Here is a 13,632-nt window from a genome sequence, read left to right on the forward strand (position 1 = left end):
TGCGCTCGGCCACGCTCGATTGCGAAATGTGAAAAGCCTAACAAAAGCCGGACAATCCGGACACCGTTTATTTTGACCGGACACGCAATCAAAAAGCCTACCTGTGTCCGGCTTTATCCGGACGCCTGGCAACCCTACTCGCGATGATACCGTTGAGTCTCGAGGCATTATCGCCACGCTACGATACAGTTGAGGCACACCGAGGCGTTGCGGTCACGTCACGCGGCGCAACGGATGTTGCGGTCTCGTGGCGTTTCGTTGCGAGTTGCGACGACGACCGATCGTGGAGATGGGGCCTTATAACTAATCTAAATATATAAAAGGAAAAAGTGACTGACTGACTGACTGACTGATCTATCAAGAAGAATTTTCAAAAACCCTTTCTTGCCGGATGCCTACGTCATAATAGCTGTGTGCATGCCAAATTTCAGCCCGATCCGTCCAGTAGTTTGAGCTGTACGTCAGATCAGTCAGATCAGTCAGGCAGTCAGTCACCTTTTCCTTTTGTATATTTAAGATAAACTAGTAATAGTAAAGTAAGAAACAATCCATAGATATCTCAACGTCCCTGCATCGTAATTACTGTCCCTTATCAGTTATCGGCTATCTCAGCGGAGGCGTGGGATGGGACGAAACTCGCAATGGACGGGACAGTTTTGTTGCAACGCAAAAAGTTGCGATAACTCCAGCGTGTGAAAGTAAACTTAAGTACTATTCTATTCTGAGTGCAATGTTTTATTAACGCCTAAAGCTTAATGTACACTAGCAATAAAACTTGCAGAAGTCGGCCATGAAATGGGTCGGCGACGTGTAAATAGTCACTGATCCTGGGTGCGTGTGCGAAATTAATTATAATAATTATACTGCAATAGTATGAAATTAGCGGCGATGGTATGTGCAACAAAAGACCTAGAAAAAACAACAAAATAATGCCTAAAACAGATATATACAAGGAAGAAATCACTGACCTGTTCTTATGAAATTCTCCAGGACTCCTTGAATCAGCCTTAGGGATGCGTGAGAGCGTTTCTAGATTTTCGTGCTGGTACCAATGCAAGGCCATAGGTGGCCTGCGCGCGAGCGGATGTTAGCGTGTCGTTTTTCAGTATAGTTCGTACAAAATAACTTCTACGCGCCATTTTAACTCTATGGGTCAAAGTGTCAAAACCGTGCAATTGGGTTGAAATATCGACAAATATGGGGTGGAATATAATTTATTCAAGAGGCCGGGCGGACCAACAAATTCCTAAAAGGCCGGCAACGCATCGGCAGTTCCTCTGATGCTGCAAATGTTCATGGGCGGCGGTAATCACTTAACATCAGGTGACCGACCTGGCTGTTTGCTCCCTATCTCTATTTAAAAATAAAAAGTTTTTTTTATCTACATTAAAATAAAAGTGTAAAAGTACGATTCACCTTTAAAATAAGGACTAAATTTGTACTTTTGACATGAAATTTGACACATAAAGGTAAAATTACTAAAAACTGTTAATTACATCGCCTTTTTGTGGAACATCTGCTTTATTAAGGCGCTAAATCAAGGTTATGCTGTTTTACGATTGGTGGCGCCACCTGTTGGTACTTTTGGATAAACATAATTTGACAAGGTGTTCATGATTATTTTATCGACCTACCCTCCATTTTCCCCTTCGTGCACTTTTGCCTATGTTCGTGGTGTCAAATACAACGCCACGACGCGAGTATGTTCTGCGTGCTCCGCGAGACGCCCCGTTGACAATTGAGTTGCGTCCTCGTGTTCATACAACCCAATAAGGAAGGTGAATCCGTGTTCGCCGCTGTTCGTCTGAAGATACGCCCCAAAGTGTCCCGTGAAGTGAATTGTGCATTTGAGAGATACCCCTGAGTGCTTGTGCTGAGCCTGTTCCTGCTGGCAGACCGTCGAGGTTAGTGCACGAATCCTTTGTCCTTCATTTGCCCCTTTTCACCTGCGTGGACACCTTCTAAATTCTAAACAACCCGCATACAGTCCGCTCCAGCTCTCGCTGTCGAAGGTGGACAGTGGCCCACGAATTTACACCAACGATATTATCCAAACATTCGAAGCCCTAAAGTTGATTTACCAAAACTCTAATGGATCGGGTCTGTTTTGCATAACCTCATCCAATTGGCTCTCCACTCGAAGCTAATACTTTAATGCCGTATAATTCCACCATTAATACCTTTTATCTCCACCGCCAAGTGACCTCAAAGCTACAAGCAATTTGAGACCCTTCCGAGGGGCTAATTTGTTTTTTCAACACCTACAAGTGTGATCCCCTGCTGTGCACAAATACAAAGAGCTACGCGGCCGTGCCTCTTGTGAAGGATGTGCTATATGCAACGTCTACACTGCCAAAATACTGGTCCACTGGGTCCAAAAATATACCTACCATAAAAACGAATTAAAAATAATCACTACCCTTATTATAAATGCGAAAGTGTGTTTGTTTGTTGGTTTGTCCTTCAATCAAGTCGCAAAGGTGCAAGGGATTCACATGATTTTTTGTATGGGTATAGATGACATAGGCTACCTTTTTATGCCGGAAAATCAAAAGGTTCCTACGGGATTTTTAAAAATCTAATTCCACGCGGGCGAAGTCGCGGGCATCAGCTAGTATTATAAATAGAAAAGTGTTTTTGTTTGTTGGTTTATTAGTTAGTTGGTTTGTCCTTCAATCACGTCGCAACGGAGCAATGAATCGACGTGATTTTTTGCATGGGTAGGTAAGTTTACAGGTTGTAAACTGACAGAGGCTACACGGAAAGTGACAGAGGCTACTTTTATTCCGAAAAATCAAACAGTTCCTATGGGATTTTTAAAACCTAAATCCACGCGTACAAATTCAGGGGCATCAGCTAGTATTTAAGTATTTATTTTAACTATGGCTCATTTGAAAAGTCAAGACTACTACCTACTTACCTAATTCTATTCATCTCTAGTCTATATCATCTCACGGAAGTATGCATAAATTATTGACTGTGTGATTCTATTTATCTGATCTGGAACCCGCTATGCTCTAACGTGACTTCCGAATTCCGAATCAGAATTGAAAAAAATACTGATTTGTTATTATAAGCTGATGATACGTATTTATTCAAGCATCTAAACTGTACGTGACGTTATTGATGCCTTGATGCGTGCTATGTACGCATTCTATTTTGACGTAGATCATTGCCAATATCGACAAATAACCAAAACTTGTTTTCGTGTAATATTATGCCCGTAGTGTGTGTAAATTATAACTTTTATTAAAGTTGTGTGATTTAAATTACTTTGAAATGTCAAACGAGTGCCCTCTCTTAGGTGTGTTGCTCGCTTGAATACAACTGACCATTAATAAAATTAGCACATTCGACTATTACACTTAAGTTATATTGCTTAAGGACTAATTTACTTTGAATTATTTTTGTCTTTCGTTCGACGCAGATACCACCCGCTGATACAGGGATAAGAAATCCTTTTCGAAATTGTTTCTGAGATCTCAAATGTGTTTTAAGGAGTTGAGATTACTTACGGAGCTAGGTATAATTTGCTCAAGGGAAAAATATTAATCATTTTGTCTCAAGAAAGATTAAAAATTTAAGGTCCTGTACAGACGATTTTTAGGGTTCCGTACCTCATAGGACCCTTATAGGATCAGTTTGGTGTCTGTCTGTCTACCTGTCTGTTTGTTTGTCTGTCTGCGCCTGTCTGTCTGTCGGTCGCTCTGTCAAGAAACCTACAGGAAACCTAAAGACTGTAGTACGGGACCCTCAGTGCGCGAGTCTGACTCGCACTTGGCTGGTTTTTTCCTGACGGCAACGGTAAGAACTATTATCCATATCAATATTATAAATGCGAAAGTGTGTCTGTCTGTCTGTCGGCTAGCTTTTCCCGGCTCAACCGTTCAACCGATATTGACGAAATTTGGTACAGGGATAGCTTGCATCCCGGGGATGGACATAGGCTACTTTTTATCCCGGAAAATTGAAAAATTATATAAATTATACTTTCCGTAAGTACTAAATGGAAAGTATCAATCAATCAGTTTTACTTCTTCACAGAAGAAGTCTGGAATATTTGAAACGAGCATTATCTCAGTCAGTTAGTATGAGATCAGCAAGTCAGCGGAATGTATCTGATAATAATATCAGTATTATTCTTAAGATTGCATCATATAATTAGGTAAGTATATCTAATAGCACGTTCGCAAATCGTATATCAGTGCGGTTCCCAAAGTTTGCATTATTACCAATTTCTTTTTAGAATAATTTATTTATATCATGTTTCTACTTAATATTAATATATTAGGTATAGGTAGACCACACTCCCATCGGCCGGCGGTGCGGAAGTGTGCGACTGCTTTGCTCTATTGAGCACCCCAAGCTTTTTGGAGGCTAATATTGGCCTCAAGGTTTCAATAGTTTTTTTTCGTTAGTATTACTAGTCGATAGACGGGATTTTTAAAAACCTGTGTATTTTCATGCAGCTGAAGTTACGGGCATCTACTACTTAATAGAAAACAAAAGTGCGAGCAGAGTGAGCGCGAAATTTTTATATATCTATGTATTTACAAAAAAAAATTACCTATTAGTTTAAAAAAAAGTTAAGTAAGTAGGTACTAATAGCTGCTAGTTTAGCTTTAGCTCCGAGGTTTTAGAACACGGCATACTTACGAGCGACTGTTTTTAAATAAGTGATAATTAGGAAGAATATTTGTATATGCGCGACCCTTAAATAATTATAATTTCTGGTTATCATAGTGAATTTTTTGTCACGATTGGCCGCCCCTAATATCTGATCGCCTGAGGTTTGGGCCTACTGGGCTTAGGGCAAATCCGCTACTGTCGATAGATTATGTTAGATTTAGGTGTGCGATAGGTTATCTGATTTTTGAGAGTCATAAATTATGTTTTAAAATAGTGATATTTTACCAAAGATCATACGATAAGTCACAAGGTTATAGGTTGCTGCGCAAAACTTCTATATTAGGCTACCAAAGATCGTAACATGATATCATGGCACAAGATAAAAATTTACTGCTCCCATCTGATGCGTATCTATATTTTATTGTATGGAAAAATACTTCGCAGCAAAAATGTATCGAAAGTGTATCAAGTCGAAATTTAGGTATCTAGCATCTTATCTACATATTATGTACAGTACGCGGCAGAAAGTAATGTACATCGGCCTTTAGAATGACGTTTCGGCTTTGTAGAGCGTTGTCTCTCTCATATCTATGTCACGTTTTGCCGGTCTCAACGACAGAGACAATGCTCTCCAAAACCGCTACCTCTTTCTAAACGTCGATGTACATTACTTTCTGCCACGTACTGTGTTTAGTATTTTTTCAACACAATCACCATTGTGTTTACTTAATATTGTATAAAAAGAAGTGTAATTGTGTGTGGCTTTAAAAAATCAAACCTTATAAATCACTGGACCTCTAACTTTTCGGAGCTAAGCTAAACCAGCAACGTGAGGAATCTGAGAGTTCTCCAAACTACTCACAAAGGTGTATGAAGTCTGGCAATCCGCACTTTGCCAGCGTAGACTATAGCATAAACCATACTCTGTAGTAGGCTGGTGTTAGCTTGGGATGATGATGTCATTTTTCTTTTTCATTCCAAAAACCAAAAATGTACACAATAAAACAAAGTAAACACCAATTAACGAATTAATTAGCGAAACGTTGAGGAGCGCTTTCAAATAGCTATCGTCGACAAAATCATAACAATATAGTGACATACATATAGCGTTCATACAATATACATACACAAGTGCAGTGCTCATCCGGCGATAGGTATCATAACATCGCATAAGCATTGTGCCAGCACTGCCAGCCAAAATGGCGGGATGTTATTTAATCTGTGCATTATTTGTGTGTTTGAATGTTTTTGTACTTGAAGGAACACACGTTAAAGGTCAGTTTTTTTTTGTATGAGAAAATGTTGGGGCAGTATTTAGTTGCTATAGACAGATAACTCGACGACTCAGTTTAAAATGCGTCGACTATAGAAAAGTGATGTAAGGTAGCTTCAACAAGTCAGAAATAAGTTTGTAAAAAACGTGAATGAAATGTATGAAGAAAATAAGTAAGCCTGGTACTTCATTCACATGGATTCTACTGCATATGTGACTCGAAAAGTCAAATGCAATTTTTCATAGAATTCACGTTAAAAATGACTCCCTTCCCTATTTTATGCCTTAGGGATTGCTTCTGATGTTGATGAGAAATTGACAAATTGTAAAGAGATGTAATGCGACCTGACAAAATAAAAAAGGCACTACCTAGACAAAATTGAGCTAAATACCTAAGTTAGTTTAGTGCCACATGACAGTAATTAATTAAAACTTTAGCTTATTCCATTAAAAAATAATTACAATCTTTCGAAATACTCGCGCACTTTCAATCTAAATTTATAAAAGGAAAAGGTAACTGACTGGCTGACTGATCTATCAACGCACAGCTCAAACTACTGGACGGATCGGGCTGAAATTTGGCATGTAGACTATTATGACGTACCTAGGCATCCGATAAGAAAGGATTTTTTTAATTCAACCCCTAAGGGGGTGAAATAGGGGTTTGAAATTTGGGTAGACCACGCGGATGAAGTCGCGGGAATTAGCTAGTATATATATAAAATGTGTTTACTCCATGCTCATAATTTCTATTAAGAGACAGAAAATATCCCGATATTGCTTCATCTGCAAGCATTTTCTTTATTATCCTACACATCTCCAATAATATTCTCATTTCTCCACAATGTAATGAAAATACCTACGTCAATATTGTAGATCGGTTCATGTGGAAGAATAGATGTCCAATATTGCCGAGTAGACAAATTCTGATGGAATTATTTATGCATTTGACGATCGAGCTATATTTGTACAATTTCGTGTAGGTACCTACGATCATCATCATGATCAACCCATCGCCGGCTCACTACAGAGCACGGGTCTCCTCTCAGACTGAGAAGGGTTTTGGCCATAGTCTACCACGCAGGCCATGCGCGGATTGGTAGACTTCACACACCTTTGAGAACATTATGGAGAACTCTCAGGCATGCAGGTTTCCTCATGATGTTTTCCTTTACCGGTAAAGCAAGTGATATTTATACAAAATATATAAACTTAGTAAATCTATTTATACACTAAACATTTTATTGTAAGTGTGTTTTTTTGTTAATTACTAGCTGATGTCTGCGACTTCGTCCGCGTGGAATTAGTTTCTTAAAAACCCCGTGGGAACTCTAATATTCCGGGATAAAAAGTAGCCTACGTCACACATCTATACCCATGCAAAAAGTCACGTCAATCCGTTGCGCCGTTGCAACGTGATTGACGGACAAACCAAAAACCAACAAACAAACACACTTTCGCATTTATAATAAGGGTACCTACTGATAGTCCTTCAATCCCGAAATGGATTTTTTGAGGACAGATAAATCTTTTTATACCCAGAAATCAAAGACTTCTTACGGGATTTAAAACAATCTATAACCCACTAAGTCGCGGACATCATCTAGTTATTTATGAAAGAGTAAACGGACTGTCATACCGCACTTGACAGTTGACCAGCGTGGTAGAGTATGGCCTAAGCCATTCTCATTCTGAGAAGAGTCAAGACACCCTTGCATCACCGGCCCACCACTAAGCACGGGCTGCCCATCGGCTGTTGACGAAACTGACTGACATACTTAGACATTTCTACTTCAGATCAAGTGTAGAGACAGAGCTTACATTGGATATTGGATTAGACGATAGGTTTTTATGTTAGTTTGCCACACTGACTGATATATTGCCTATCTTATCACCTAAAGATTTCAGATATTCCATTAAAAATTAAAAAATTAAAAATTGTCTTTATAATGTAGACGCAACCTAAGAAAGGATTTTCAGAAATTCCACCCGAGTGAAATTGGGACGGATCCTCTTTGATAAAATATTAGTACAATATTATATTAATTCAATCTGGTCAAATTCTACCTAGTTTATCATGCAAACAAACGTCTGCGTGCAGAATAATAATAATTATTGTTGATATTGTTTCGACTGATGAGTAGGTCCTTTATAGTCTTAGAATAATAACGCCCTTTAATACATGTTCATTGTTAATATTATGTTTACTAACAATAGTTTTCATCATTCCAGGTCTATATTGTCAGGACCCAGACACTCGTAAACTTTACCCAATTAATTCAACGTGGCCCTCCGAAAGTTTTTGCGGCAATTACACTTGCAAACTTAGGCAGAAAAACCTTACTCAAACATATTACGAGCCTGTTACGAAGACAAATATTACAGCACTAAAGAATGAAACTAAGGAAAATAAAACTTCAACAAGTGATATGGAAAAAAGAACGAGTAAACAGGCTTTTGTGATGATTAAAAAAATCCACACTGCGAAGCAACCTGCGTTTCACAAAGAAGCTATCAATAGAATAAATGCTATAAAGGATGAATATAAAAATGAAATCACAGATACAGATCGATATCTAACAGAGTCCGAAATAAAAGCGATCACTGAAATACTTCACACAGTCAAGAAAAGTGACCTGGAAGCAATCGTTGAAATATACAACATCGCTCAAGATATTTACAAAGAATTAGATAACAATATAGAAGAAAAAGTAGCAAAAAATCATATGACTACAACAAAAACTGGCGATAGTATTGTGAAAAACAAATTAAAAACTAATGCAAAAGAGTCTGTTTCGTACTGGTATGAACCCTTGCATCACTTTAGTGCAATAGTCAAGCCTACTGATTTGGAAGTTGAAGGAACAAATCCTGTACCTACTGCTAGAAGTTATGCACACCCTGGTACGTACTTTAAAGGACCGTTAACGGAAAAAGATTTCAGGACGCTGCCTTATTATTATCCCCTATCAAATTTTCAAAGAATGTCATCATACGTACATAATAAACCGCAGAACCTACAAAGTTTACATCAAGGAAAGCCTTGCAACCAGAAATTTAATAACGTTGAACCGACTTGGCATAATACGCATACAACCAAAGTAAAAAGAGATCCAGCAACCCCTAAAACGGTGCAACCAATGCTCCTTCCTTACCCATTTTCCTATGTACATCATGATAACTTCAGTACATACCCTGCAAGCTTCTACAACAACTATCCATGGGCACAACTGAATCCTTACACTGGACTTCAATATTATCCTCAGCATTATTATGGTGCTTATATAGCTCAAGTCCCAAATACTGCTGTTATTCCTAATGTTAAAGAAGCAGAGCAGAAATGGGATGTTAGTAATATTAATAGTGAAGAATATATAAGCAGCACGGACAAGGCAGAAAAAGTTTTTGCAGAACATTTACCTGAATGGCAGACAGAAGAGCTATCGGCTAAAGTTTTAAACGAAGTAAGAGCAAATATTTTAGATGATTCAAAGTTACTGAAACCATTGAATATAGCTAAAAATATAAAACTAGAGAAGGTGGGGAAAGTAATAAAATTAGATGAATTAACAAGAACTAAAAGAGAAACAAACAATATTGATAATGAAGATGAGGAATCCGAAATTATACAATACGAGCCATACATCGAAAAAACCATGTAAGTTTAGGAAATTATTTTAATTTTTAGGGTTCCGTACCTCAAAAGGAAAAACGGAACCCTTATAGGATCACTTTGTTGTCTGTCTGTCTGCCTGTCTGTCTGTCTGTCAAGAAACCTACAGGGTACTTCCCGTTGACCTAGAATCATGAAATTTGGCAGGTAGGTAGATCTTATAGCTGACATTTGGGGAAACATCTGAAAACCGTGAATTTAGGGTTAGATCACACAAAAAAAATTAAATTGTGGTCATGAACTAATAATTAGTATTTTCAATTTTCGAGGTGAGTGACTATATCAAGTGGGGTATCATATGAAAGGTCTTCACCTGTACATTCTAAAACAGATTTTTATTTATTTTTATGCATCATAGTTTTTGAATTATCGTGCAAAATGTCGAAAAAATACGACTGTAGTACGGAACCCTCATTGCGCGAGCCCGACTCGCACTTGGCCGGTTTTTTTACTTTAATTAAAAAAAAGGATAGATTGGAGTCTCCCTAAAAGTAAGATGAGTACCCTCATTATAAATGTGAAAGTGTGTTTGTTTGTTGGTTTGTTCGTTTATTGGTTTGTTGGTTATTTGGTTTGTTGGTTTGTCCTTCAAACACGTCGCAACGGTGCAACGGATTGACGTGATTTTTTGTATGGGTAAGGTAAAGACCTGGAGAGTGACATTGGCTACTTTTTATCCCGGAAAATCAAAGGGCTCCCACGGGATTTTTAAAAACCTACCATGCGGATGAAGGCGCGGGCATCAGCTAGTCTTATTATAAATCACAAATAATGAGTTTCGAGACTCAGCAGCACAACTTGCCTAACTTAAAAAGTTGACAAATTAGCGCCGAAAAAACGTTGGAATGCCGACCCTTTGTCTTGACAAATGTTCTGTGGAGTATTTTATCATTGTTTTTTTAAATAATAAAAAAAGTCCAACACTTTTTGGAGCTAAAAAACCGACGCGAGGTTGGATGTTGTATGAAGTCAGAACATTTTTAATTTTTTGTTATCAGAGACATCAGTACAATAACTCTATAAGTACATCAAAGTACTGATATAACATTTTAAAAGCCTTTCTGGTCGCCAAAATTATAATAATACTAGCTTATGCTCGCGACTTCGTCCGCGTGGACAACACAAATTTCAAACGCCTATTTAACCCCCTTAGGGGTTGAATTTTCAAAAATCCTTTCTTGGCGGATCCCTACGTCATAACAGCTATCTACATGCCAAACTTCAGCCCGATTCGTCCTGTAGTTTGAACTGTGCGTTGATAGATCAGTCAGTCAGTCAGTCAGTCACCTTTTCCTTTTATATATTTAGATGTAATGAGATAGTGAGGTTTAAAAAATTCTTCACAAAGACTGAAAAGCAAGTGTCAAGTGTTAATTTTCAATATTAAAAATTGAAAATTAAGCTTTGTACATAATATAAAAAGTAAAACATTTTCTGGTTTAAGAACTTCAAAACAAGTTTTAATTAGTACGATGAAAACTCCGCGAACATTTTCTATTTTTTTTAAAAAGCTGGGCAGTATCTCGTTTTAATGCTCTGTTTAGTTGGTTGAACCATCTGTAACATCGTACCTATTAATTACACAAATGATAAAAGTTTAACTTTTTGGTTTAGGTATCTATGCATTTGGACATGATTTGGAGATTTTTTTAAAAAATTGAGGTTTATGTCTAACTTGCCCGTATTCCATAGCTCCCTCTCTAACATAGAGTAATGTATGTTTATACATATAAATTTTCAGATGCGAGTCGAGCACCGAACTTGGATTCTTCCGCATGGGAAACCTGACTGAGCCTTACCCAGCTTGCTGTCCTCAAAAGATCAGCTGATATCAATCATCATCATCATCATCATCATCAACCGATAGACGTCCACTGCTGGACATTGGTCTCTTGTAGGGACTTCCACACGCCACGGTCTTGCGCTTGGATCCAGCGGCTCCCTGCGACTCGCCTGATTTCGTCCGTCCACCTAGTAGGGGGTCTTCCAACGCTGCGTCTTCCGGTGCGAGGTCGCCATTGCAGCACCTTGGGACCCCAACGTCTATCGGTTGTACGAACTACTGATATCAATCGTTCCCTCATAATTATTGTATTTAGTTAAATTCTTAGAGTAAGGGTGTTTGTGCACTGATCCGTATTCGGTTCGTATCCGTGATTCGTACCTTATGTCGTACTGATGTCGTACCTACTCATTCGATTCGTATTTTTACGGAATCCGTGATTTAAAGATTAGTGATCCCTAAGGGCATTTGTGCACTCATCCGTATTCGGTTCGTATTCCTGTTTTTTATGTAAGCAAAAATACGGCGATCCGTCTTTTGCTTACATAAAAACACGAATACAAACCGAATACGAATGAGTGCACAAACGCCCTAACACCGAACGCACATTAAATATCTGTTAATATCTGTTAAATATTAAGTAACTAAATAACGTTTATTTAAATGTAAGGCACGCTTAAAATGAGATACTTATCAAAAAAAATTAAAGATATCAGTACTCTATGATTACTTAATATTAAAAGCAAGTTTTAAAATACTATTAACACGTTTCGTGCAGGTTTTTTGTTTTCAAATCAGATATTTTTTTAAATATTAAGTAGAATTTATCGTAAATTATTGTTGATAAAATTTTGTAAATAAAATAAGAAAAAACTCTAATTAAAATTCATAACAAAAATTTGCATAGGTGTTTTTTATATCAATGAGAAAATTGAAAGCAGTATCACGGTGTTCTCTAAGTAGATTAGAAATTGTAAGTTGGACGGATGTCTTTGACAGAAACGTAAGTATTTAAAAGTAAGTTATTTATCTTGGAAGATAAACAATAATTGTTGCAGAAAAATTGCTTATAGATTAATCCATAGTTTTCACTATTCATTCTAAACTCTAAAGTCACCCACAAATTAGATTTTATTAGTAAGACGTAGTAGTCTAGGTATGACTTTTTCCACGTGGATTTAGATTTTTTTGGAGTCCTATCATTTTCCGGAATAGAAAGTTACCTATTATTGTCACCGGTATTTTTAAATTCAGATACAAGTTAGCCCTTGACTGCAATCTCACCGTATGGTAAGTGACGATGCAGTCTAAGGTGGGAGCGGGCTAACCTGGAAGGAGTATGGCAGTTTTAATTAAACACCTTTGGTTTCTACACGGCATCGTACCGGAACGCTGAATTGCTTGGCGACACGGCTTTGCCGGTAGGGTGGTAACTAGCCAATGCAATGGTATGCAAGTTATCCCTGTGCAAAAGTTGTTAAAATGTAACAGATAAACATACAGACAGACACATTCACATTAATTATAATATTAGTATGGAAAGTATGCATTGCATTGCAGGCCTTTTGATTAAATTTAACTAAATCTCCAACTTAGTACAGGGGAAACTCAATATTATTATTTACCAAGGCATGACCGAACTGATTAAGTATTCTAGTCGCCGGCCTACGTAACAAATTAACCCTCCTATCTCCAATTCACTAATAAGAAAGGACGTTTGTTAAAAACACATTAGTCAATCCACGGGTCCCTTTTTAAAGCCGGGTCCCAAAGATAACGCCTAATTTAAAATCATTCACAAAAAAGCCTAATAAATCAGTTTGGTAACATCGCCCCCACATGAAGGTGGTATTTTTGTATTAATTCATACAAAAACCGTCTTTATAATTAATGGATTAGGGGGAAAAAGACCTAATTAGAGTTACGACATTTTGCTTCGAACATTTCAAACACTTAAGTATTTATACAAAAACGATCTCTGTTTTAATTAGAGTTAGGAATATAGGTTTGACTGTAGTTACGACATTATTCTTCTGAAATTTCAAACACGTTTGAGGGCATTTATTATGTTTGCTTGGCTGTTTGCTGTGTTGTTAATTAATGTATTGACTATTGAGCGACTGATGTTGTTTTGAGCTAGAACACAAATGGCGTATAGAAATAAAACTGGTGTAAGTTCGAGAGTAAGAGTTCCGTAGTCTAAAAGTGCCTAAAAGGAAATTTACCTATTCTTAACCAATCCGCTTTGTAACGTTGGTTGGAGATGTTACGTTT

At 37.6% G+C, this 13,632-nt stretch overlaps 2 protein-coding genes across 6 annotated transcripts in view; one reads left to right on the top strand and one right to left on the bottom strand.

The window, feature by feature from the left end:
• nolo (no long nerve cord) overlaps positions 1–13,632 on the bottom strand; it is a 382,845-nt gene that overhangs the window by 186,975 nt on the left and 182,238 nt on the right. The gene's annotated exons all lie outside the window — the stretch shown is intronic.
• LOC117983699 (uncharacterized) lies at positions 5,748–12,118 on the top strand. The gene is made up of 3 exons (XM_034970317.2): positions 5,748–5,904; positions 8,135–9,560; positions 11,317–12,118. Exons 1-3 carry the CDS (start codon positions 5,829–5,831, stop codon positions 11,402–11,404), a joined length of 1,590 nt encoding a protein of 529 aa, XP_034826208.1. The 5' UTR covers positions 5,748–5,828; the 3' UTR covers positions 11,405–12,118.

This window comes from Maniola hyperantus, chromosome 7, assembly GCF_902806685.2.
Source record: "Maniola hyperantus chromosome 7, iAphHyp1.2, whole genome shotgun sequence".
In the NCBI taxonomy this organism is placed as follows: domain Eukaryota; kingdom Metazoa; phylum Arthropoda; class Insecta; order Lepidoptera; family Nymphalidae; genus Maniola; species Maniola hyperantus.

Excerpts from the sequence above, each read along its gene's own strand:
- LOC117983699 (XM_034970317.2), top strand. The coding sequence starts at position 5,829 with ATGGCGGGATGTTATTTAATCTGTGCATTATTTGTGTGTTTGAATGTT. Across the intron at positions 5,905-8,134 it reads TGAAGGAACACACGTTAAAG|GTCTATATTGTCAGGACCCA; the intron begins GTCAGTTTTTTT and ends TCATCATTCCAG. Across the intron at positions 9,561-11,316 it reads CCATACATCGAAAAAACCAT|ATGCGAGTCGAGCACCGAAC; the intron begins GTAAGTTTAGGA and ends ATAAATTTTCAG.